At 43.1% G+C, this 25,241-nt stretch overlaps 1 protein-coding gene across 2 annotated transcripts in view; it reads right to left on the minus strand.

The window, feature by feature from the left end:
* LOC140496101 (importin subunit alpha-4-like) overlaps positions 1-25,241 on the minus strand; it is a 125,809-nt gene that overhangs the window by 25,656 nt on the left and 74,912 nt on the right. For both annotated transcript variants that reach the window (XM_072595662.1, XM_072595663.1), the window contains 2 exons: positions 16,314-16,358; positions 16,098-16,229 (listed from right to left, as the gene is read on the minus strand). In XM_072595662.1, the coding sequence (XP_072451763.1) occupies positions 16,098-16,229; positions 16,314-16,358 (177 nt within the window). The remainder of the gene's footprint in view (positions 1-16,097; positions 16,230-16,313; positions 16,359-25,241) is intronic.

Below are 25,241 nucleotides of genomic sequence, written 5' to 3' on the forward strand. Positions count from 1 at the left end.
CATGGCTAATGCACTTAACCTACACATGCCTGAGCATATGGGTAATTTAGCATGGGCAATCCACCTAATTTGCATAAATTTGGATTGTGGGAGGAAACGGGATTACCCGGAGGAAACCCACATAGATGTGGGTAGAATAAGACCATAAGAGTAGGAGCAGAAATTAGACCATTGAGTCTACTCCACCATTCAATCATGGCTGATAAGTTCCTCAGCCCCAATCTCCTGTTTTCTCCCCAAAATACTTCATCCCCTTGACAATCAACAACCTATCTGTCTCCGTCTTAAATACACTCAATGACCTAGCCTCCACAGCCTTCTGTGGCGGTGAATTCCATCGATTCATCACTCTCTGAAAAAAGTTTCTCCTTATCTCTGTTCTAAAAAGTCTTGTCTTTACTCTAAGGCTGTGCCATCAGGGCCATAGTCTCTCCTACCAATGGAAACATGTTCCGAACATTCACTCTGTCCAAGGCCTTTCAGCATTCTGTAAGCTTCATTCAGATCCTTCTGAGCTCCACCGAGTAGAGACCCAAAGTCCTCAAATATTCCTTATATGTTAAGCTTTTCATTCCTGGGACCATTCTCATGAACCTCCTCTGAACATACTCCAGGGCCAGTACATTATTTCTGAGATATGGGGCCCAAAACTAGACACAATACTCCAAATGTGGTCTGAATGTGCAAACTCCACACAGTCGCCTGAGGGTAGGGTGGAACCCAGATCCCTGGCCCTGTGAGGCAGCAGTGCGAACCACTGAGCAATCATGCCAAATAAGGTATTTTCTGATCAACCTGTTGAGGAATGCTATTACACACCTCTGGACTTGAACCTGGGCCTCCTGGCTCAAAGGTAGGGGCACTACTACTGCACCATAAGAGCCTTCAAGATTTTAATAAACAATGTGAAATATTAGAGCCCTTAACACACATCCATGTGGGACACCAATTTGAGTACCTACCCACTATTACAACTTTTTGTTGCCTGCCACTCAACCAATTTCCATGTCAGTAATTTGTCCACAATTCCATGGGTTTCTACCTTAGATAACAGTCTCTTATGTGGAACTTTATCAAATTACTTCTGGAAGTCCATATAAACAACTTAGAACAATTAGGGGGTATTTACAGAAACCTACAGTCAAAGAGTCATACAGCATATAAACAGATATTTCAGTTGAACCTGTCCATTCTGAATATAATTCCAAACTAAACTAATCCCACCTGCTTGCTCCTGGCCTACAACCCTCCAAACTTTTCCTATTTATGTAACTACCCAAATGTCTTCTAAATGCTATCACTGTACCTGTACCCACCACCTCCTCAGGAAGTTCATTCTACACACGAGACACTCTCTGTGTAAAAAATTTGCCATTCATGTCTTTTTTAAATCTTTCTCCTCTGACCTTAAAAATGTGCCCTGTAGCCGTGAAATCCCTCATCCTAGGGAAAAGACAACTAACATTAACACCTCTCATTATTTTATAAACTTTTATCAGGTTGCCTCCTACATTCCAGTGAAAAATGTCCCAGCCTATCCAGTCTTCCTTTATAATTCAAACCTTCCATACCTGGCAACATCCTGGTAAATCTCTTCTGAACCCTCTCCAGCTGGATAATATCCTTTCTGTGACAGGGCGACCAGAACTGGACACGTTTTCCAAGAAGAGGCCCCACCAATGTCCTGTACAACCTCAACAAGACTTCCCAATTCCAATACGAAAAGGATTAAGCAATGAAGACAAGCCTGCCAAATTCCTTTTTAACCACCCAGTGTATATGTGACACAAACTTTAAAGAAGTGTCTACCTGCCAGCCTAGGTCCCTCTGTTCTACAACACTACCTAACCCCCTACCATTAATTGTATAAGCCCTACCATTGTTTGATGTACCAAAATACTATATCTCATATTTATCAAGATTGAACTCCATCTGCCATTTTCAGTCCATTGATCCATTTGATTAAGATCCCTTTGTAATCTTAGAATTCTTCACTGTCTATTATGTCACCAAATTTAGTGCGGTCCACAAACTTACTAACCATGCCTTCTACATTCTCATCCAAATTTTTTATATAAATGACAAACACAAGAGGACCCCCTTCTATCCCCTTCTACAGTTCCAAAACTAATTATGAAGAGAATAGATGAGATAGAAGCAGAGAGATTGTTTCTATTGGTGGGTCAAACTAGATTTAGGACTGAGTTGAGAAGAAACTTCTTCTGTGGAAGTCCCTACCCAGTGAACCTTGTTGAATGTTTTTAGGGCAAAGATAGATTTTTGAACAGTAAAGGAATTAAGGGTTATGGTGAGCGACTGGGCAAGTGAAGCTGAGTCTACAAAAAGATCAGCCATGAGGGATAGCATGGTGGCTCTGTGGTTAGCACTGCTGCCTCACAGTGCCAGGGAGCCGGGTTCGAGTCCCTGTGCGGGCAACTCTCTGTGTGGAGTTTGCATATCCGCCCCATGTCTGCATGGGTTTCCTCCCACAATCCAAAGATGTGCAGGCCAGGTGAATTGGCCATGCTAACTTCCCCATAGTATTAGGTGGGTTCGTCAGGGGTAATTATAGGGTAGGGGAATGGGTCTGGGTGGGTTACTCTTCGGAGGGTCGGTTTGGGCTAAAGGGCCTGTTTCCATACTGTAGGGAATCTAATCTATTCTTTTTGAATTCAATCTACATTGAACTAAATCTTGTTATGATCACTACCTGATACACGTTCATGCACAATTAGGTCACGAATTAAATTGGTTCACTATTCATCACTAAACCTAATATGGCAGTACAGGCTCCTCCGGCCAGATGGTTTACTTTTGCTCTTATTTTTATGTTCTTACATCCATAGATATTCCCCTGGCCATTACCTTAGTCACCTCTTCAAAAAAAAGTTTCATAACATTTGTCAGGCAAATCTACCAGTCATGAAACTATGCTGGTTCTCTCTGATTAACTGAAAACTTTTTGAGGTGTTCAGTTACCCTGTCCTTGATGATAGATTTCACCAATCTCCAAATGTTAGGCTAACCGGTCTGTAATTCCCCAGTCTTCCTATTTTGCCCTGCTTAAAAAGCGAGTAAATGGTCCTATTTTCTATTCCAGAGGGATAGTTCCTGCAGCTAGGGAACTCAAAGATTATCATTAGGGCAGGTGTAATATGCCACCAACCACCACCCCCCACCCCCCCCCCCCCCCCCCCCCTTCCTTGAACACCCGGAGATGGAAACTGTCAGGTTCTGGGGATAAGTCAATCTCTACTTCAATTAATTTCCTCAATATCTATGCTTTGCTTATGTTAATTTTATTTATTTCCTGTCCCCAACCCACTACTAATTTTTTTCTTGGATCTTTCAGCAGGCTGGAAATTCTACAGTAAATATTGAGGCAAAGTAATTATCCAACTTGGTAAAAACAATGACTGCAGATGCTGGAAACCAGATTCTGGATTAGTGGTGCTGGAAGAGCACAGCAGTTCAGACAGCATCCAAGGAGCTTCGAAATCAACGTTTCGGGCCCAAAACGTTGATTTCGAAGCTCCTTGGATGCTGCCTGAACTGCTGTGCTCTTCCAGCACCACTAATCCATAATTATCCAACTTGTCTGCCATTTCCACATAGTCATTGACAATATCCCTACTTTCAGTCTTTAGTGAATCAACATTGGCCCTGACCACATTTATTCTTATTGATTTTGATATCCCTTGCAAGTTGCGTTTCATAATCCCTTTCAGTAGCTCTTATAAGCTACTTTGTGGCCCTTTGCTTGTCTTTCTATCTTTCCCATTTGGCAAGTTCAATCATTATTTTTTGCATTTTTCAAGCTCTTTTTAAAAAAATTTATACTGTGCCTTTTTTCTTTAGGGTCCATGCCTGTTTTTTTCTGTTCCCTCTCAGGGGTATAAACTGGTTTTGTACTGTTTAAATTCTTCTTTAAACATGCTTCATTCTTCTTCAATTGTTTTACCCACGAGCAGAATTTCCTAGTTTACCATGGACAGTCTGTATCTCATCTCATCTCATCAAAGTCAGCCTTCCCTAAATTTAAAATACTAGGAGCTGATTTGTGCTTTTTGCTTTCAAACGCAGCATTGAACTCAATCATGTTATGATCAATACTTGATATATGTTCATGCACAATTAGGTTACTAATTAAATCGGTTCACTAATCATCACTGAATGTAATATTGCTTGTCCCTTGTTGTATCCAGAGCATCTTGCTGTAGGAAACTGTCCCAGACACCCTCCAGATTTCACTACCTTTCTGCGTTTGTCTGCCTCTCCTAATCTATGTTATCTTTGCCATTTTCCCTGTGCATTCCGTAAATCTTATAACCTAGTAGATTTGGTTTTCAGTCCCAACCATCTTGCAGCCATGTCTCAATGCTGGCTACTATATTATAATTTCCCTCAAGAGGAGGTAATAGCTTGGTGGCATTATTGCTGGATTGTTAATCCAGACACGTAGGAATTGTTCTGGGGACCTGGGTTTGAATCCCACCATGGCAGATGGTGGAATTTGAATTCAATAAATATCTGGAATTAAGAGTTTAATGAATCCGTGCACCCATTGTCGGGAAAAACCCATCTGGTTCACTAATGTCTTTTAGGGAAGAAAACTGCTATCTTTACCTGGTCAGGCCTACACGTGACTCCAGACCCACAACAACGTGGTTGACTCTTAACTGCCCTCTGGGCAATTAGGGATGAGGAATAAATGCTAGCCTAGCCAGCGATGCCCTCATCCCGTGAATGAATAAAAAATAAGTTTGAATTTGAGCCTGCAGCTCACTTTATTTAATCCTTACACTCCATGCATTGTATGTAAAACTTTTATGTGGACCAGTACACTTGAACCTGTCCCTCAGCATTGGTGCTTTATTCATCTGCTCATTTTCACTTTTTCTGATTTAATCAATACACTTCGTCTAGTTTTACCATTACCTGGTGGGCCTGAAGTAGGATCGCTGATTGTTTCTCACGAAGGGTCACAAACTCTGTAAATACATTGTTCCAAAGTGCGATGGACTTTGAGTGAATTTGTGGAGATGGATAGATGTTTAATTAGAGTCATACAGCATGGAAAGAGACTCTTTGGTCCAACTCATCCGTGACAAGCAGTCAACCTAAATTAACATAGTCCCATTTGCCAGATTTGCCCCATATCCCTCTAAACTCCCTTATTCATATACCCATGCTTGAATATTGTAATTGTACCAGCTCCACCACTACATATACAAACCACTCTCTGCATGAAAAGGTTGCCCTTTAGGTCCTTTTTAAATTCAGAAAGTAAGGGGGGAAGCGATACAGGGAAACCTGTCTATCTGGATACAGAATTAGCTGGCCCATAGAAGACAAAGGTGGTTGATGGAACGTTTGCAGCCTGGAGTTGGTGCCCAGTGGTGTTCCACAGGGACCTCTGCACTCTGATTTTTATAAATGACTTGGATGAGGAAGTGAAAAGGTGGGTCAGTAAGTTGGCGGATGACACAAAGCTAGGTGGAGTTGTGGATAGTGTGAAGGGCTATGGTAGGTTGCAACAGGACATTGACAGGATGCAGAACTGGGCTGATTAGTGACAGATGGAGCTCAACCTGGAAAAGTGTGAAATTGTTCACTTTGGAAGGTCGAAATTGAATGCAGAATACAGGGTTAAAGGCAGGATTTTTGGCAGCATGGAAGACAGAAGGATCCTGGGGTTCATGTCCAAGACCCCTCAAAATTGCCACCCAGGTTGATAGGATTCTGAAGAAGGCATATGGTGTGTTGGCTTTTATTATCAGGAGGATTGAGTTTAAGAGCCACAAGGTTATGCTGAAGCTCTGGAGAGCCCTGGTTAGATCACACTTGGAATATTGTTTTCAGTTCTGGATGTTTAGGAATGATGTGAAAGCTTTCAAGAGGGTGCACAGAGATTTACGAGGATGCTGCCTGGTCTGGACGGCATGTCTTATTAAGAAACATTGAGTGAGCTAGGGTTTTTCTCATTGGAGTGAAGAAGGATGAGAGATGACTTGAGATGTTGAGAGGCATAGATAGAGTGGATAGCCAGAGATTTTTTTCCCATGGCGGAAATGTCTATCATGAGGTGGCATACTTTTAAGGTGACTGGAGGGAAGTTTAGGGGTGATGTCAAAAGTAGGTTCTTTACTCAGAGTGGTGGGTGCATGGAATGCAATGCCAGCAGTGGTAGTAGAGACATTTAAGTGACTTTTGGATAGGCACATGGAAAATAGTACAATGAAGTACATGTAGGTTAGTCTGATCTTAGAATACAGTAAAAGGCCAGCACAACAACGAGGGCCAAAGGGCCTGTACTGTACTGTACTGTTCTACATTCTAAATCTTTCCTCTCTCACTTGAAACCTATTCCCTCTAGTTTTGGATTCCCCCATTCTGGGGAAAATACTTTCGCTATTCACCCTATCCATGCCCCTCTTGATTTTACAAACCTCTATAAGGTCACCCTCAGCCTCCAAAGCTCTAGGGAATATAGCCCCAGCCTCTCCCTATAGGTCAAAGCCTCCAACCCACAAATTCACTCAAAGTCCATCGCACTTTGGAACAATGTATTTACAGAGTTCGTGACCCTTTGTGAGAAACAATCAGTGATCCTACTTCAGGCCCACCAGGTAATATCCTTGTAAATCTTTTCTGAACCCTTTCAAGTTTATGGGGGGTGGGAACCAGAGCTACATATCTGAGAGGGGGATAGTTGTAGATGGGGCAGTGACAGGATGTAGTGAATCTATCAGAAAGAATTTTCACGTGATGAAACAAAGGGATTGGTTAAAGTGTGTCTGCTTTAACAGAAGGAGTGTCAGAAATAAGAGTGATGAACTTAGAGCATGGATCAGTACTTGGGTTTATGATGGTGTTGCCACACCGAAAACGTGGGTTTCACAGGGGCAGGAATGGTTGCTAAATGTTCCAGGATTTAGAATATTGAACAGGGAGGATGGAAAAAGAGAAGGGGGTGTAGCATTGCTAATCAGAGAGTGCATCACAGCTACAGAAATGAAGGTTCTCAAGGAAGGTTATCAAGAAAGTCTGGGTGGAAATTAGGAACAGCGGGGAGCAGCCACTTCATTGGGGGTTTTCTACAGACCCCCTATAGCAGGAGGGAGATTGAAGAACTCATAGGCCGGCAGATTTGGGAAAAATGCAGATGCAACAGAGTTGTTGTTATGGATGACTTCAACTTTCCCAATATTGACTGGAACCTCCTTAGTGCAGATGGTTTGGATGGAGCCGTTTCTGTCAGTGTGTTCAGGAGGGTTTCCTTACTCAGTACGGTGACAGGCCAACGAGGGGAGAGGCCATATTGCATTTGGTGCTTGGCAATGAGCCAGAACAGGTTTCAGATCTCATGTTGGGGGAACACTTTGGTGACCACAATTGCCTCACATTTACCACAGCCTTGAAGTGGGAAAGGAGCAGTTACCAAGGGAAGATATTTATTTGGGGAAAAGAAAATGATGACACTATCAGACAGGAGTTGGGAAGTACAGACTGGGAGCAATTGTTCCACAGAAATTGTTCCACAACAGACATGTGCAAACTGTTTAAGAATCTGTTGTTGTGGGTGACGCACAAATTTGTTCCTCTGAGTTAGGCAAGAAGGGATAAGATTAAGGTGCCTTGGATGATGAGAACAGAGGAGCTTCTCATCAAAAGGAAGGAGGCAGCTTACGGAGAAAGCAAGGATCTAGCACAGCTTTAGAGGATTACAGGCTGACTAGAAAGGAGCTCAGAAATGGACCGAAGAGAGCCAGGAGGGGGCACGTAAAGGCTTGGCAGGAAGGATTAGGGAGAACCCAAAGGCATTTTACTCATACGTGAGGAATAAGGGAATGCTCAGGGAGAAGGTAGGGCTGGTCAGGAATAGTGTAGAGAAATTGTGCGTAGAGTCTGAGCAGATAGGGGAAGCTCTAAATGAGCTTTTTGCTTCGGTTTTCACTAAGAAAAGGGACATTATTGTGAATGAGAACATTGAGGAGCCGGGAAACAGCCTTGAACAGATCAAGATTAATGAAGTTGATGTACTGGAAATTTTATAAGTTCCCAGAGACAGACCAGGTTTATCCTAGGTTACTCCGGAAGCGAGAAAGGAGGTTGCTAAGCCACTGGCGAAGATCTTTGCGTCCTCACACTCCATGGGGGTTGTACCGGAAGATTGGAGGGAGACAAATGTTGTTCCTCTTTTCAAGAAGGGGAATAGGGAAATCCCTGGCAATTACAGACCAGTCAGTCTTATATCCGTGGTTAGCAAGGTTTTGGAAAGAATTCTGAGGGGTAGGATTTATGACTATTTGGAAAAGCATAGCGTGATTAAAAGCAGTCAGCATGGCTTTGTGAGGGGAAGGTCATGCCTCACAAATCTTACTGAGTTCTTTAAGGAGGTATAAGATAGGTCAATGAAGGTCGAGCAGTGGATGTAGTGTATATGGACTTCAGCAAAGCATTTGATAAGGTTCCCCATGGTAGGTATGGGATTCAGGCAGATTTGGCTATCTGGATTCAGAATTGGTTAGCTGACAGAAGGCAGAGAGTGGTTGTAGATGGAAAGTATTCTGCCTGGAGGTCAGTGGTGAGAGGGGTTCCGCAGGCTCTGTTCTTGGGACCCTTCTCTTTGTAGTTTTTATAAATGACTTGGATGAGGAGATTGAGAGGTGAGTTAGTAAATTTGCAGATGACACAAAGGGTGGAGGTGTCGTCGATAATACAGAGGGCTACTGCAAGCTGCAGTGCAACATAGCCAGGATGCAGAGCTGGGCTGAGAAATGGCAGATGGCGTTCAACTTGGATAAATGCGAAGTGATGCATTTTGGAAGGTCAAACTTGAATGCGGAATATAGGATTAAAGACAGGATTCTTGGAAGATGGAGGAACAGATGGCTCTGGGTGTGCAAGTACATAGATCCCTCAAAGTTGCCACCTAAGTGGATAGGGTTGTTAAGAAAGCATACGGTGTTTTGGCTTTCATTAACAGGGGGATCGAGTTTAAGAGCCGCGAGGTTTTGCTACAGCTCTACAAGTCCCTGGTAAGGCCACACTTGGAATACTGTGTCTAGTTCTGGTCGCCCTACTATAGGAAAGATACGGACGCTTTGGTGAGGGTGCAAAGAAGTTTTACCAGGATGCTGCCTGGACTGGAGGGCTTGCCTTATGAAGAGAGGCTGACTAAGCTCAGACTTTTCTCTCTGGAGAGAAGGAGGAAAAGAGGTGACTGAGGTATACAAGGATAGAGTTAATAGCCAGACTTTTCCCTGTGGCAGGACTGACTGCCTTGAGGGGTCATAGTTTAAACATATTAGGAGGAAGGTAGAGGATACATCAGAGGTAGGTTCTTTAAGTAGAGTTATGAATGCATGGAATGCGTTGCCAGCGATGGTGGTGGAAGCAGAGTCATTAGGGACATTTAAGCGACTGCTGCACATACTCTTGGACAGCACTGAATTGAGGGGCGCATAGGTTATGTTATTTTAGATTAGATTAGGATTAATCTTTGGCACAACATCGTGGGCTGAAGGGCCTGTTCTGCGCTGTACGGTTCTTTGTTCTATGTTTAACAACATCTTTCCTAAAAGAAGGAAACCAAAATTGAACACAGTATTCCAAAAGTACCCTCACCAATATCTTGTGCAGCTGCAACATGACCTCCCAACTCTTATATTCAATGCACTGACCAAAAAAGGTAAGCGTCCTAAACACCTTCTTCACCACCCTGTCTGCCTGCGATTCTGCTTTCAAGGAACTATGTCTCTTTGATTGGCAACACTCCCCAGGACCTTGCCATTAAGTACAAACATAGGATCTCACATTTATCTAAATTAAACTCCATCTGCACTCCTCAACCCATCTGATCAAAGTCCTCTTGTACTCTGCAGTAACCTTTTTTTGTTGTCCACCGTACCATCAATTTTGGTGTCATCTGCAAATTTACTAACCATACCTCCTATATTCACATCCAAATCATGTATATAATGTCAAAAAACAGTGGACCCAGAATTAGATGAAGGGTTAGTTGGGGAAAGTGAAGTTGAGGCCAAGATGAGTTCAGCCTTAATTGTATTAAGTGGAGGAGCCAGCTCATGGGGCTGAATTGTCTACTCCTGCTCCTCGCTCTTATGTTATAATTGAGTGCGATTTGGACAAGCTGAGTAATTGGGTAAATGCTTAGCATATATAGTGCAATGTGTAGCAAACTCAGGAAGGCAGATTATTATCTAAGTAGCTACAAATTGAGAGAAGGGAATTGTGCAACAAGACCAGGATGTCCTCATACACCAGTCACCAAAGGTGAGCTTGCAGGACCACAGGTGATCAAGACAAATGGTACGCTGGCCTTCATAGTGAGGATTCGAGTAGAGGAGCAGGAATGTTTCACTGCAGTTATGAAAGGCCTTGGTGAGACCACACCAAAACTACTGCGTGAAATTCTGGTCTCCTTACCTGAGGAAGGATGTTCTTGCTCTAGAGGGAATGTAGTGACGGTTTGCCAAACTGAGTCCTGGGTGGGTAGTACTGATTAATGAGGAGAGATTGAATTGGTTAGGATTATATTTGTTGGAGTTCAGAACAATAAAGAGGGATCTCATAGAAACCTATAAATTTCTAACAGCTCTAGAAAGGGTAGATGCAGGAAGAATGTTGCTGATGCTGTGGGAGGCCAGAACCAGGGGTCACAGACTAAGATTATGGGGTAAACCATTTAGGACTGAGATAAGGAGAATTGTTTTCACCTAGAGAGTGATGAATCTATGGAATTCACTACCATGGAAAGCAGTTAGGGGCAAAACATTATATGATTTCAAGGAGAAGGTAGATATAGCAACTTGGGTTCAAGAGATCAAAGAATATGAGGGAAAAGGAGGAGCAGGCTATTGAGCTAGATGATCATCCATGATTGCAATGAATGGTGGAGTTAGCTTGAAGGGCCAAATGGCGTATCCTGTTACTATTTTCTATGTTGCTATGATCAGTCCTAGGGGCTCAATTATTTGCTGTATATATTAATGACTTGGATGAGGGGAAAGAATGTAAAGTATCCAATTTGCTGATGATACAAGAACAGGTGGGAGGATATGTTGTATTGACAGCATAGGAATTTGCAGGGGCTTGAGTGAGCGGACAAGAACTTGGCAGATGGAGTTTAATGTAGAAAAGTGTGAGGTCTTGTACTTTGATAGGAAGAGTCAAAGATAGACTATTATTAAAATAGACAGATATTACAAGAAAAGTGCAGTACAGAGGAATCTGGGTGTTTCTTTGTATGAAATATGAAAAGTTAGCATGCAGGTGCCGCAAGTAACTTAAAAGGCAATATAGAGGGAGGATGTACAGCCCTTAATTGCTAGAAAACCTGGCTTACAAAAGACCATGGAGGCCTCTTTGTTGTTGATGCCTCGCAACCCTTTCTGTACTTAGTTTCCTGATGGCAGTGATGTAAAATACTAAGGAATAAAACAACAGGAGGTGCAAGTTTCTCTCCTTCTCTCAGTCAAATTCCTTGAGAATCTGACAAAGTTCCAAAAGTAAATATTACTCCTAAATGAGGAATAAGAGAATGATCAGGGAGAAGGTAGGGCCGGTCAGGGATAGTGGAGGGAACTTGTGTGTGGAGTCTGAGCAGATAGGGGAAGCTCTAAATGAGTTTTTTTGCTTCGGTTTTCACCAAGGAAAGGGACCTTGTTGTGAATGAGAGAACATTGAGGAGCTGGGATAGTCTTAACCAAATCAAGATTGATGAAGTTGATGTGCTGGAAATTTTGGAAGACATTAAGATTGATAAGTTCCCAGAAACAGACCAGATTTGTCCTAGGCTGCTCCGGGAAGTGAGAAAGGAGGTTGCTAAGCCGCTAGCGAGGATGCTGCCTCTTCACTCTCCACAGGTGTCATACTGGAGGAGTGGAAGGAGGCGAATATTGTTCCTCTTTTCAAGAAGGGTAATAGGGAAATCCTTGGCAATTACAGACCTGTCAGTCTTACGCCTGTGGTCAGCAAAGTTTTGAAAGAATTCAAAGGGATAGGATTTACGACTATTTGGAAAAGCATAGTGTGATTAAAGTCAGTCAGCACAGCTTTGTGAGGGGCAGGTAATGCCTCACAAATCTTATTGAGTTCTTTGAGGAGGTGTCAAAACAGGTCGACAAAGGTTGAGAAGTGGATGTGGTGTATGGACTTCAGCAAGGCATTTGATAAGGTTCCCCATGGTAGGCTCATTCATAAAATCAGGAGATATGGGATACAGGGAGATTTGGCTATCTGGATTCAGAATTGGCTGGCTGACAGAAGGCAGAGAGTGGTTGTAGATGGAAAGTATTCTGCCTGGAGGTCAGCATTGAGTGGTATCCCGCAGGGCTCTGTTCTTGGGACTCTGCTCTTTGTAGTTTTTATAAATAACTTGGATGAAGAGGTTGAGGGGTGGGTTAATAAATTTGCAGATAACACAAAGGTTGGAGGTGTCGCCAATAACATAGAGGGCTACTGCAGGCTACAGCGTGACATAGACAGGATGCAGAGCTGGGCTGAGAAATGGCAGATGGAGTTCAACCTGAATAAATGTGAAATGATGCATTTTGGAAGGTCGAAGTCAAATGCTGAATATAGGATTAAAGACAGGATTCTTGGCAGTGTGGAGGAACAGATGGATCTGGGTGTGCAAGTACATAGATCCCACAAAGTTGCCACCCAAGTGGATAGGGTTGTTAAGAAAGTATTTGGTGTTTTGGCTTTCATTAACAGGGAGGTCGAGTTTAAGGGCCACGAGGCTTTGCTGCAGCTCTACAAGACCCTGGTGAGACCACACTTGGAATATTGTGTCCAGTTCTGGTCACCCTATTATAGGAAAGATACAGAGGCTTTGGAGCGGGTGTAAAGAAGTTTTAACAGGATGCTGCCTGGACTGGACGGCTTGCCTTATGAAGCAAGGTGTATAAGCTCGGACTTTTCTCTCTGGAGAGAAAGAGGAAGAGAGGAGACCTGATCGAGGTATACAAGCTAATGAGTGGAATAGATAGAGTCAATAGCCAGAGACTTTTCCCCAGGGCAGGATTGACTGGTACGAGGGGTCATAGTTTGAATATATTAGGAGGAACGTATAAAGGAGACGTCAGAGGTAGGTTCTTTACACAGAGAGTTGTGAATGCATGGAATGCGTTGCCAGCTGTGGTGGTGGAAACAGAGTCATTGGGAACGTTTAAGCGACTGCTGGACATGCACATGGTCAGCAGTGAGTTGAGGTTAAGTTATTATATTTTACATTACGATTAAACCTCGGCACAACATCATGGGCCAAAGGGCCTGTTCTGTGCTGTTCTTTTCTATGTTCTATGTTCTGTTTATGTAACAAATCACGAGAAGCAGAACGGTGCCCACTTTCCAAAGGCACAGATCAGCTTGACTTCAATCTGAACTGTACATCATTGTACAGTTGGCAGCAACTTTTTTTTATTATTCATTATATGGGATGTGGGCATTGGTAGCTGGCCAGCATTTATTACCTGTCTCTAGTAGCGTGGAGAAGGTGGGGGTGAGCTGCCTTGCTGAATCACTGCAGTCCATCTGCTGTGGGTTGACCCACAATGCCATTAGGGAAGGAATTCCAGGATTTTGACCCAGCAACACTGAAGGAATGGTGATATATTTCCAAGTCAGGATGGTGATTGGCTTGAGGAGGGTTTGAAGGTGGTGGTCTTCCCGTGTATCTGCTGCCCTTGTCCTTCGAAATGGAAGTGGATATGGGTTTGGAAGCTGCTGTCTGAGCATCTCGATGAATTTCTGTCGTGCATCTTGTAGATAGTACACATTGCTGCTACTGAGCATCAGTGCTGGAGGGAGTGGATGCTTGACAAAGTTGTGTCAATCAAGCAGTGGCTGCTTTGTCTTGGACGGTGTCAAGGTTCTTGAATGTTGTTGGGGCTGCACTCATCCAGGCAAGTGGGGAGTATTCCATCACACTTCTGACTTGTGCCTTGTAGATGGTGGACTGGCTTTTGAGAATCAGGAGGTGAGTTACTTACTGCAGTACTCCTAGTCTCTGATTTGCTCTTACTTTTATGTGGTGAGTCCAGTTGAGTTTCTGGTCAATGATAACTCCCAGGATGTTGATAGTGGGGGCTTTCAATGAAGGTAACACCATTGAATGTCAATGGGCAATGGTTAGATTGTCTCTTGTTGCTGATGGTCACAGCCTTGCATTTGTGTGGCACAATGTTACTTGCCACTTGTCAGCTCTGGATATTGTTCACATGTTGTTGCATTTGGATACGGACTGCTTCAGTGTGTGAGGAGTCATGAAGGGTGCTGAAAATTGTGCAATCGTCAACCGACATACCCACTTCTGACCTTGTGATGAAGCAGCTGAAGATGGTTGAGCCTAGGATACTACCCTGGGGAACTCCTGCAGAGATATCCTGGAGCTGAGTTGACTGACCTCCAACAACCATGAGCATCTTCCTGTGCATCAGGTATGACTCTAACCAGTGTAGAGTTTTCCCCTTGATACTCATTGATTCCAATTTTGCTAGGGCTATGTGATGCCACACCCAGTTGAATGTAGCCTTGATGTCAATTTCACCTCTGGAATTCAGCTCTTTTGTCCATTTTTGAACCAAGACTGAGGTCAGGAGCTCAGTGGCCCTGGTAGAACTCAAACTGGGTGTCACTGAGCAGGTTATTGCTGAGCAGGTGCTGATTGGTAGCACTGTTGATGACACGTTCCATCACTTTACTGATGATCACAGTAGTCTGATGGGGCAGTAACTGGCCATGTTGGATTTGATCTGCTTTTTATGTACAGGACATACTTGGACAATTTTCCACATTGTCCAGTAGATGCCAGTGTTGTAACTGTACTGGAACAGCTTAGCTAGGGGAACAGCAAGGTCTAGAGCACAAGTCGTCAGTAGTATTGCCAGAATGTTGTCAGGGCCTATGAACTTTGCAGCATCCAGTGCCTCCAACCATTTCTTGATATTACTTGGACTGAATCGAATTGGCTGAAGACTGGTATCTGTAATGTTGGGGACCACTGCAGGGCAACCACTGAGATGGATCATCCACTCTGCACTTCTGCCTGAAGATTGCTGCGAAAGTTTCAGCCTTATCTTTTGCACTGATGTGCTGGACTCTTCCATCAATGCAGATGGGGATAGTTGTGGAGCATCCTCCTCCATGAGTTGTTTCATCATCCACCACCACTCATGACTGGATATGGCAGGACTGCAGAGCTTGGGTCTGATCACCAGGTTGACACCTCATCTTCAGATCTGCCTGGTGCTGCTCCTGGCATGCCCTCCTGCACTCTCCATTGAACCAGGGTTGATCCCCTGGCTTGATGGCAATGGTTGAGTGGGGGATATGCCAGGCCATGAGGTTACAGATTGTGCTGGAGTACAGTTCTGCTGCTGTTGATGGTCCACAGCACCTCATGGATGCTCAGTCTTGAGTTACTAAATCTGTTCAAAGTCTGTCCCATTTAACATGGTGATAGTGCCACACAACATGATGGAGGGTATTCTCAATGTGAAGGCGGGACTTCGTCTCCACAAGAGCTGTGTGTGGTCACTCTCACCAATACTGACATAGACAGATGCATCTGCAGCTGGCAGACTGGTAAGGATGAGGTCAAGTCTGTTTTTCCCTTCTTGTTAGTTCCTTCACCACCTGCCACAGACCCAGTCTAGCAATTCAATCCGTCTGTGACAGAGACAGAGAGAGAGAGAGAGAGAGAGAGAGAGAGGCAGACAGACAGACAGAGAGAGAGAGAGAGAGAGAAAGAGACAGAGACAGAGGGAGAGACAGAAAGAGCAAGAGAGAGAAAGAAAACAAATGAGAAAAAGAGAAAGAATGATGAAGAGAACAAATTGACAGGAAGGGCAGTGACACAGATTAGCCAAGACATTACTGAATTTAATGGCACGGGTGTGAGGGGCCGAATGGTCTACTCCTGTCCCTATTTATTATGGCAATCACTGTACTGTCTGTACAAAATACTACTCTCACTAGCTACTACTGCACTAATTTGTATAAAGTACTAATTGTAATGCTCCGTGATTCTAGCCAAGAGGCGGCCTTGGCAGTTTTTCACTACTTACCTGAACTTTGACCTCTTGGCAGCTAAGAAGTGGAATTAGATGGGGTACAACACCAGAATCTATCACCATTTGAATTTGTTCATTTCCTCCGTCTGTCAAATAGGAGAGAGCCCAGACCGTGTCAACTAGAATCTGAGAAAACAATTAGTTGTTTAGGCAAGAAAGTATACATTCTAACGTCTTCACTTACAGAGAATGAACTTTCTAAATACTTACATTTGTGTCACTGTGTTGTATTAATACACTCAAAGCTGGTAGCAACTGCAAAACAAAAAGAATCCTTGTCACACATTACTCATCCAGGAAATCAATGGCCAGTTTACTTGCTAAAAAAAAACTCTACCTCAAAAGTAAATTCAGCAGTTTCATTGCTAGATTCTTTTACAATTAAGCCTGGAAGAAAAATTCCTAACTGCAACAAAGGTTCTGTAAAGGCTGTGCACACATTTTGATATTATCTACCTATTATCTCATAGCGTGCTCAATTATTCCAGTTCCTTACGTCAGAAAGAGAAACACTCTCCATACAATACAATTGCTGGTAGCAAGGTGGCAAAAGGAAATGTTTTGAGACATTCTATGATGCATTGTCACTTTCATCATCTTGTTACCAAATCATTATTTCCAAGACCCTGATCCCAAGCCTGGGACCAATATATACAGACTAAATTTTCATTTGATAATGGAAGACTTGAGTATTGCTGAAAAAAGGCACATTTTGTTGAAGCTTTTCATCTTGTTTTTCAGGACAATTTGCAAGAAACACTAATGCAAAAATAAACAACCTTTTTATCTGTATGAAGCAAGTGTTGATTATTTAGCAACTGAACTCTTGTGGCATGGAGAGGCAATGGCCTCATGATATTACTAGAGTTTAGATCAGAGTGGTGCACTTGGATTATTAATCTAGAAATTTAGCTAACGTTCTCGGGACCCAGGTTCAAATCCTTCCATGGCAGATGGTGGAATTTGAATTCAATAGGAAAAACTTTGGAATTGAGAGTCTATCGATGGCCATGAAATCATTGTGGATTGTCAGAAAAACCCATTTGGTTCTCAACTTCCTTCAAGGAAGGAAATCTGCCATTCTCACCTGGTCTGGCCTACATGTGACTCTGGATCCACAGCAGTGAGGTTGACTCTCAATTACTCTCTGAAATGACCTAGCAAGCCATTCAATTGTACCAATCGCTACGATGTCTCAAAATGAAACCAGATGGATCACCTGACAGCAAACAGGCACCAGAAAAAGCAACGGCACAAACAGCCCTGTTGAATCTGCAAAAGTCGTCCTCATTATTATCTGGGGGTTAATGAGAATAACCTCCATTGTGTATGGCACTAATGCCATGCTAAATGGGACAGACTTTGAACAGATCTAACAACACATAACTGGGCATCCATATGGCACTGTGGGCAGAGTAGTACTCCCCAATGACTGCACAATGTTCAGCACCATTTGTGACTCCTCAGCTACTGAAGCAGCCCAATGGCATTACCATCACTGAATTCCCCACTATCAACATCCTGAGAGTTATCATTGACCCGAAACTCAACTGGAGTCACCACAAACACAGTGGCTACAGGTTAGAGGCTACAAATACTACAGCGAGTAACTCATCATTTGACTCCCCAAAGCCTGTCCACCATCTACAAGGCACAAATCAGGAGTGAGATTGAATACTCCCCAATTGCCTGGATGAGTGCAGCCCCAACAACACTCAAGAAGCTTGACATAATCCAGGACAAAGCAGCCACTGCCTGATTAGCACAAAACATCCACTCCCTCCAACATTGATGCTCAGTTGCAGCACAGTGTACAATCTACAAGATGTACTGCAGAAATTCACCAATGATCCTCAAAGTGCACCTTCCAAACCCACGACCACTTCCATCTAGAAGGATAAGGGCAGCAGATACATAGGAAGACCAACACCTTCAATCTTCCCTCCAAGCCACTCACCATTCTGACTTGGAAATATATCACCGTTGCTACAGTGTCGCTGGGTCAAAATCCTGGAATTCCCTCCCTAATGGCATTGTGGGTCAACCCACAGCAAGTGAACTGTAGCAGTTCAAGAAGGAAACTCACCCCCACCTTCTCAAGGGCAACTAGGAAAAAGCAAGAAATGCTGGCGAGCCAGCGACGCCCACATCCCACAGATGAATTTTTAAAAATTGGTTGAGATGCATGGAGAATGCATAGTTAAATGATGACTAAGATTTAACTGGTAATCTTTGTTTAAATTTAAACCAGGCAGATTGACTCTGATTTTTTAAGGTCCTAGGATATTAAAGGAAGTAGCTATGGAGACAGTGGACTTGTGAAGGGTAGGACTTGCCTTACAAGTCTTATTGAATTCTTCGAGGAGGTGACCAAGCATGTGGATGAGGGTAGAGCAGTGGATGTAGTGTACATGGATTTTAGTCAGGTATTTGATAAGGTTCCCCATGGTAGGCTTATGCGGAAAGTCAGGAGGCATGGGATAGAGGGAAATTTGGCCAATTGGATAGAAAACTGGCTAACCGGTCGAAGTCAGAGAGTGGTGGTAGATGGTAAATATTCAGCCTGGAGCCCAGTTACAAGTGGAGTTCCGCAGGGATCAGTTCTGGGTCCTCTGCTGTTTGTAATTTTTATTAATGACTTAGATGAGGGAGTCGAACGGTGGGTCAGTAAATTTGCAGATGATACGAAGATAGGTGGAGTGGTGGACAGTGAGGAGGGCATTTGTCGTTTGCAAAGGGACTTAGATATGATGCAGAGCTGGGCTGAGGAGTGGCAGATAGAGTTCAACCCTGCCAAGTGTGAGGTTGTCCATTTTGGAAGAACAAATAAGAATGCGGAATACAGGGTTAATGGTAGGGTTCTTAGTCAGGTGGAGGAACAGAGGGATCTTGGGGTCTATGTACATAGATCTTTGAAAGTTGCCACTCAGGTGGATAGAGTTTGTAAGAAGGCCTATGGAGTATTATCGTTCATTAGCAGAGGGATTGAATTCAAGAATCGTGAAGTGATGTTGCAGCTGTACAGGACTTTGGTTAGGCCACATTTGGAGTACTGTGTGCAGTTCTGGTTGCCTCACTTTAGGAAAGATGTGGAAGCTTTGGAGAGGGTGCAGAGAAGATTTACCAGGATGTTGCCTGGAATGGAGAATAGGTCGTACGTGGATAGGTTGAGAGTTCTCGGCCTTTTCTCGTTGGAACGGCGAAGGATGAGGGGTGACTTGATAGAGGTTTATAAGATGATCAGAGGAATAGATAGAGTAGACAGTCAGAAACTTTTTCCCCGGGTACAACAGAGTGTTACAAGGGGACATAAATTTAAGGTGAAGGGTGGAAGGTATAGGGGAGATATCAGGGGTGGGTTCTTTACCCAGAGAATGGTGGGGGCATGGAATGCGCTGCCCGTGGGAGTGGTAGAGTCAGAATCATTGGCGACCTTTAAGCGGCATTTGGATAGGTACATGGATGGGTGCTTAATCTAGGTTAGAAGTTCGGCACAACATCGTGGGCCGAAGGGCCTGTTCTGTGCTGTATTGTTCTTTGTTCTATGGACAATCTGGCAGCAAACTGAAAAGGGGCAGAGAAGTTGTGTTTGAATAAATGTGAGATGTTGCATTTTGGTAATGCAAACATGGACAGAACTTGAATAATTAATGGTAGAGTCCTGTATAGTGCTGTACAACAGAGAGATCCAGGGGTTCAGGTACATAATTCTTTGAACTTTGTGTCACAGGTAGGCAGGGTGGTTAAGAAGGTGTTTAGCACACTTGCCTTCATTGCTCAGACCTTTGAGTATAGGAGTTGGGATGTTGAGGTTATTGGATTTTAGTGAGGCCTCTTCTGGAATATCATGTGCAGTTCTCATCACCCAGTTATGGGAAGTACAGTATTAAAGTGGAGATAGTTCAGAAAAGATTTATCAGGATGTTGCCAGGAATGGAGAATTGGAAAGGCGGGACATTTTTCACTGGAGTGTGGGAAGTTGATGGGTGACCTTCTTGCAATTTATAAAATCGTGAGGGGCATAGATCAGGTAAATAGCAAGGCTCTTTTCCCTCAGATAGAGGAGTTCAAAACTAGAGGGTATATTTTAAACTGAGAGGAGAAAAATTTAAGAAGAATATGAAGGGAAAATATTTACATATAGTGTGGTTCGTGTGAGGAATGAACTGCCAGAGAAAATTGTGGATGCAGGTACAGTTGCAACATTTAAAAGACATTTGGACAGGTTCCTGAATAGGCAACATTAAGAGGAATGTGGGCCAAGTACAGGCAGGTGGGACTAGTTTAGTTTGGAAACATGGTCAGTGTGGACTGGTTGGACCAAAGGGTTTGTTTCTATGCTGTAGAACTCTATGACTCAATAACACCTTGATTAAAGAGGGAAGGAGACAAAAAACACAGCTAACTATAGGACAAAGTTAAAAATCACACAACACCAGGTTATAATCCAACCAGTTTATTTGCAAGTACTAGCTTTCGGAGCGCAGGTACCTGGCAAAGAAGCAGCGCACCAAAAGCTAGTGCTTCCAAATAAATCTATTGGACTATAAACTGGTGTTGTGTGATTTTTAACTTTGTCCACCCCAGTCCACTGGCACTTCCTCAACATAATGTAACGTCTGCTACTGGGAAAATGTCAGTCCATTACAAAGGATGTAATAGCACAGCATTTAGAAACACATAATATGATCAGAATCAGCATAGCTTCATGAAGGAGCAATCACGCCTAACAAATTTACTGGAATTCTTCAAAGACATAATAATTAGAACAGATAAAGGGAAAGAAGTGGATGTAAGATGGTTGGATATTCAGATTTGAAAAGGTACCACAAATTAGATGACTTAAGATAACAGCCCATGATGCTGGAGTCCATGCGCCATGTTGAATTATATTAATGAAAACGTTTGATAGCCAAATTTTCAGTTGACATAAAAATGATGGGAAAGTGAACTGCAATGATGAAGTAAGAAATTTACAAATGGATATGAATATGTTACGAAAATGAGCCAAAATTTGGCAGATGAAGTTTAATGTGGATAAGTGTATGGTTATCTATTTTCATCACCAGGATGAGAAAGGCAAGTTATTATACAAATGGAGAGAAACTTCAGAGTGCTTCAGTGCAGAAGATGTATGTGTCCTCATGCATGAATCAGTGTGCAGGTACATCAGTTAATAAAAAAGACAATGGAATTTTGGCATATCGCTAAATGAATAGAGTATAAAAGTAAGGAATTGTTACTGAAATTTTACAAGTCATTATTGAGACCACACTTGAAGTACTGCATAAAATTTTGATCCCTTTACTTGAGGAGAAATGTAGTTGCATTGGAGGGAGTACAGAGGAGGTTCACTATATTGATTCCAGAGATGGTGGATTTGTCTTATGAAGACAGACTGAATAGTCAAGGCCTATACTTTCTGGTGTTTAAAAGAGTGAGAGGAGATTCAATGGAGGTGTGAGAGGCTAAAGAGAATTGAATTCCTCATGTCGGGCGATCTAGAATGAGAGGCATAGTTTCTGGATAAGGGGTAGTAGATTTAAATTAGAGGGTGATGAATCTGTAGAATTCACGACTAAAATGTGGTTGATGCTAGGTCATGGACAGATTTTTAATTGGTAATAGGTTGAAGAATCATGGAGAGTGAGCAAGAAAGTTGAGTTGACATCGAGATGAGATGACTCATGATTGTATTAAATGGCTTGAGGGCTGAATTTTCTATTTCTGCTTGTCATTCTATGTTCTCAGTAGCCTGGATAAAGGTTTAACTAGCTAATAAAAGACAGAGTTGGGATAAGGCAGGCATTTTCAGGATGGCAACCTGTACCTAGTGGAGTGCCACAGGGATCAGTGATAGGGCCATTATGTTTTACATTAATATATTAATGATTTGGTTGAGAGCAAAGTGATTGTACTATAGATGAAATTTGCTAATGCTCTTCAGGAGGGTTTAAACTTATTCAGCGGGCGGGGGGGGGGGGGAGGGGGGGGGGGGGGGCAGTGGGAATGGTAACCTAAATTGTGGTTCCAGTGTCCAGGAGGTTGAGAGTAGTGAGGTCAGGAATATGGTTTCAAGATTGCAAGACTGCACTGGCAAGCAGGAAGGAGGCTTGAAGTGTGTCTACTTCAACACCAGGAGCATCCAGAATAAGGTGAGTGAACTTGTGGCATGGTTGGTACCTGGAACTTCAATGTTGTTGTCCTTTCAGAGACATGGATACAGCTGGGACAGGAATGGTTGCTGCAGATTCTGGGATTTAGATGTTTCAGTAAGAACACAGAAGATAGTAAAAGAGAGGGAGGTGTGGCACTGTTAGTCAAGGACAGCATTATGGTGGCAGACACTCATCTACTGAGGTAGTATGGGCTGAGGTTAGAAACAGGAAAGGAGAGGCCACCCTGTTGGGAGTTTTCTTATAGGCTTCTGAATAGCTCCAGAGATGTAGAGGAAAGGATAGCAATGATGATTCTGGATAGGAGTGATACTAAGAGTTTAGTTGTTATGGGAGACTTTAACTTTCCAAACACTGACTGGGAATATTATAGTTCAAATACTTTAGATGGGTCAGTTTTTGTCCAATGTGTGCAGCAGGGTTTCCTGATACAGCATGTTGACCAGCCAAAAAGGGTGAGGTCACATTGGATTTGGTATTGGTAATGAACCCAGCCAGGTGTTAGATTTGGAGATAGGGGCTTTATTCCTGATGAAGGGCTTTTGCCCGAAACGTCGATTTCGCTGCTCGTTGGATGCTGCCTGAACTGCTGTGCTCTTCCAGCACCACTAATCCAGAATTTGGTTTCCAGCATCTGCAGTTATTGTTTTTACCACTTTGTTGATAGTGCCCACAATTCGGTTATGCTTACTTTAGCAATGGAAAGGGAAAGGTATATAGCGCAGGGCAAGAGTTATAACTGGGGGAATGGCAATTATGATGTGATTAGGCAAGATTTAGAATGCATAGGATGGGGAAGGAAACTGCAGGGGATGGGCACAACTGAAACGTGGAATTTATTAAAGGAACAGCTGTACAGGGCCCTGGTGAGACCACACCTGGAGTACTGTGTGCAGTTCTGGTCTCCAAATTTGAGGAAAGACATTCTGGCTATTGAGGGAATGCAGTGTAGGTTCACGAGGTCAATTCCTGGAATGGAGGGACTACCTTACACTGAAAGACTGGAGCGACTGGGCTTGTATACCCTTGCGTTTAGAAGACTGAGAGGGGATCTGATTGAGACATATAAGTTTATTAAAGGATTGGACACTCTGGAGGTAGGAAACATGTTTCCGCTGATGGGTGAGTGCTGAACCAGAGTACACAGCTTAAAAATATGGGGTAGACCATTTAAGACAGAGTGGAGGAGAAACGTCTTCACCTAGAGAGTGGTGGCTGTGTGGAATGCTCTGCCCCAGAGGGCAGTGGAGGTTCAGTCTCTGGATTAATTTAAGAAAGAGTTGGATAGAGCTCTCAAGGATAGTGGAATCAAGGGTTATGGAGATAATGCAGGAACAGGATACTGATTAAGGATGATCAGCCATGATCATATTGAATGGTGGTGCAGGCTCAAAGGGCAGAATGGCCTACTCCTGCACCTATTGTCTATTGTCTATTTACAAATCATCTAGAAAGGAATAAGGTGATTAGGGATAGTCAACATGGTTTTGTGAAGGGTAGGCTGTGCCTCACTAACCTTATTGAGTTCTTTGAGGTGACCAAACAGGTGGATGAGGGTAAAGTGGTTGATATAGTGTATATGGATTTCAGTAAGACATTTGATAAGGTTTCCTATGATAGGCTATGGCACAAAATATGGAGGCATGGGATTGAGGATGATTTAATGGTTTAATACAGAAATTGGCTAACTGAAAGAAGACAGAGGGTGGTGATTGATGGAAAATGTTCATCCTGGAGTACAGTCACCAATGGTGAATTTGCAGATGACACTAAGGTCATTGGAGTTGTGAACAGTGCCAAAGGATGTTGCAGGTTACAGAGGGACATAGAAAAGCTGCAGAGCTGGGCTCAGAAATGGAAAATGGAGTTTAATGTGGAAAGGTGTGAGGTGATTCACTTTGGAGGGAGAAACAGCAATAAAGAGTACTGGGCTAATGGTAAGATTCTTGGTAGTGTAGATAAGCAGAGATCTCGGTGTCCATGTGCATAGATCCCTGAAAGTCACCACCCAGGTTGGTAGGCTTGTTAAAAAGTCCTATGATGCGTTAGCTTTTATTGGTAGAGAGATTAAGTTTCGGAGCCACAAGATCATGCTGCAGCTATATAAAACTCTGGTACAGCCACACTTGGAAAATTGTGTATAGTTCTGGTCACCACATTACAGAAAGGACGTGGAAGTATTGGAAAAGGTGCAGAGGAGAGTTATCAGGATGTTGCTGGTCTGGAGAAAAGCTCTTATGAGGAAAGGCTGAGAGACTTGGGTCTGTTCTCATTGGAAAGAAGAAGGCTAAGAGGGGATTTGATAGAGACATACAAGGACGATCAGAGGATTAGATAGGGTAGACAGTGAAAGTCTTGTTCTTAGGATGATGACGTCAGCTTGAACGAGGGGGCAGAAATACAAATTGAGGGTAATAGATTTAAGACAGATGTCAGGGGCAGGTTCTTTACTCAGACAGTGGTAAGGGCGTAGAATGCCCTACCTGCCAATGTAGTTAACTCAGCCACATTTGGGAGATTTAAACAATCCTTGGATATGCATATGGATGATGATGGGTTAGTGTAGGGGGATGAGCTTAAACTAGTTCACAGGTCAGTGCACTATCGAGGACCGAAGGGCCTATCTACGCTGTATTGTTCTATGTTTTGTGTTGACAGCAAGAAGAGAGAAGCTGAATGTTACTTAAATGGAGAAAGACTGCAGAAAACTACAGAATAGAGGGATTTGGAAGTCCTTATCCATGAATCACAAAAAGCCATAATCTAAGTTCAGCAGGTAAGAGGGATGGCAAATAGAAGGTTGGCTTTTATTTTGAAGGGGAATGGAGTATAACAGCTGTAATACTGTGGGTAGTTTTAGTTTCTTATGTCAGGTAAGATGTACTGGGCATTGAAGATAGTCCACTGAAGGTTGATTAGATTAATATTTGGTATGGAGGGATTGTTTTATGAGGAGCAATTG

This window comes from Chiloscyllium punctatum, chromosome 25 (assembly GCF_047496795.1).
Source record: "Chiloscyllium punctatum isolate Juve2018m chromosome 25, sChiPun1.3, whole genome shotgun sequence".
NCBI lineage: Eukaryota > Metazoa > Chordata > Chondrichthyes > Orectolobiformes > Hemiscylliidae > Chiloscyllium > Chiloscyllium punctatum.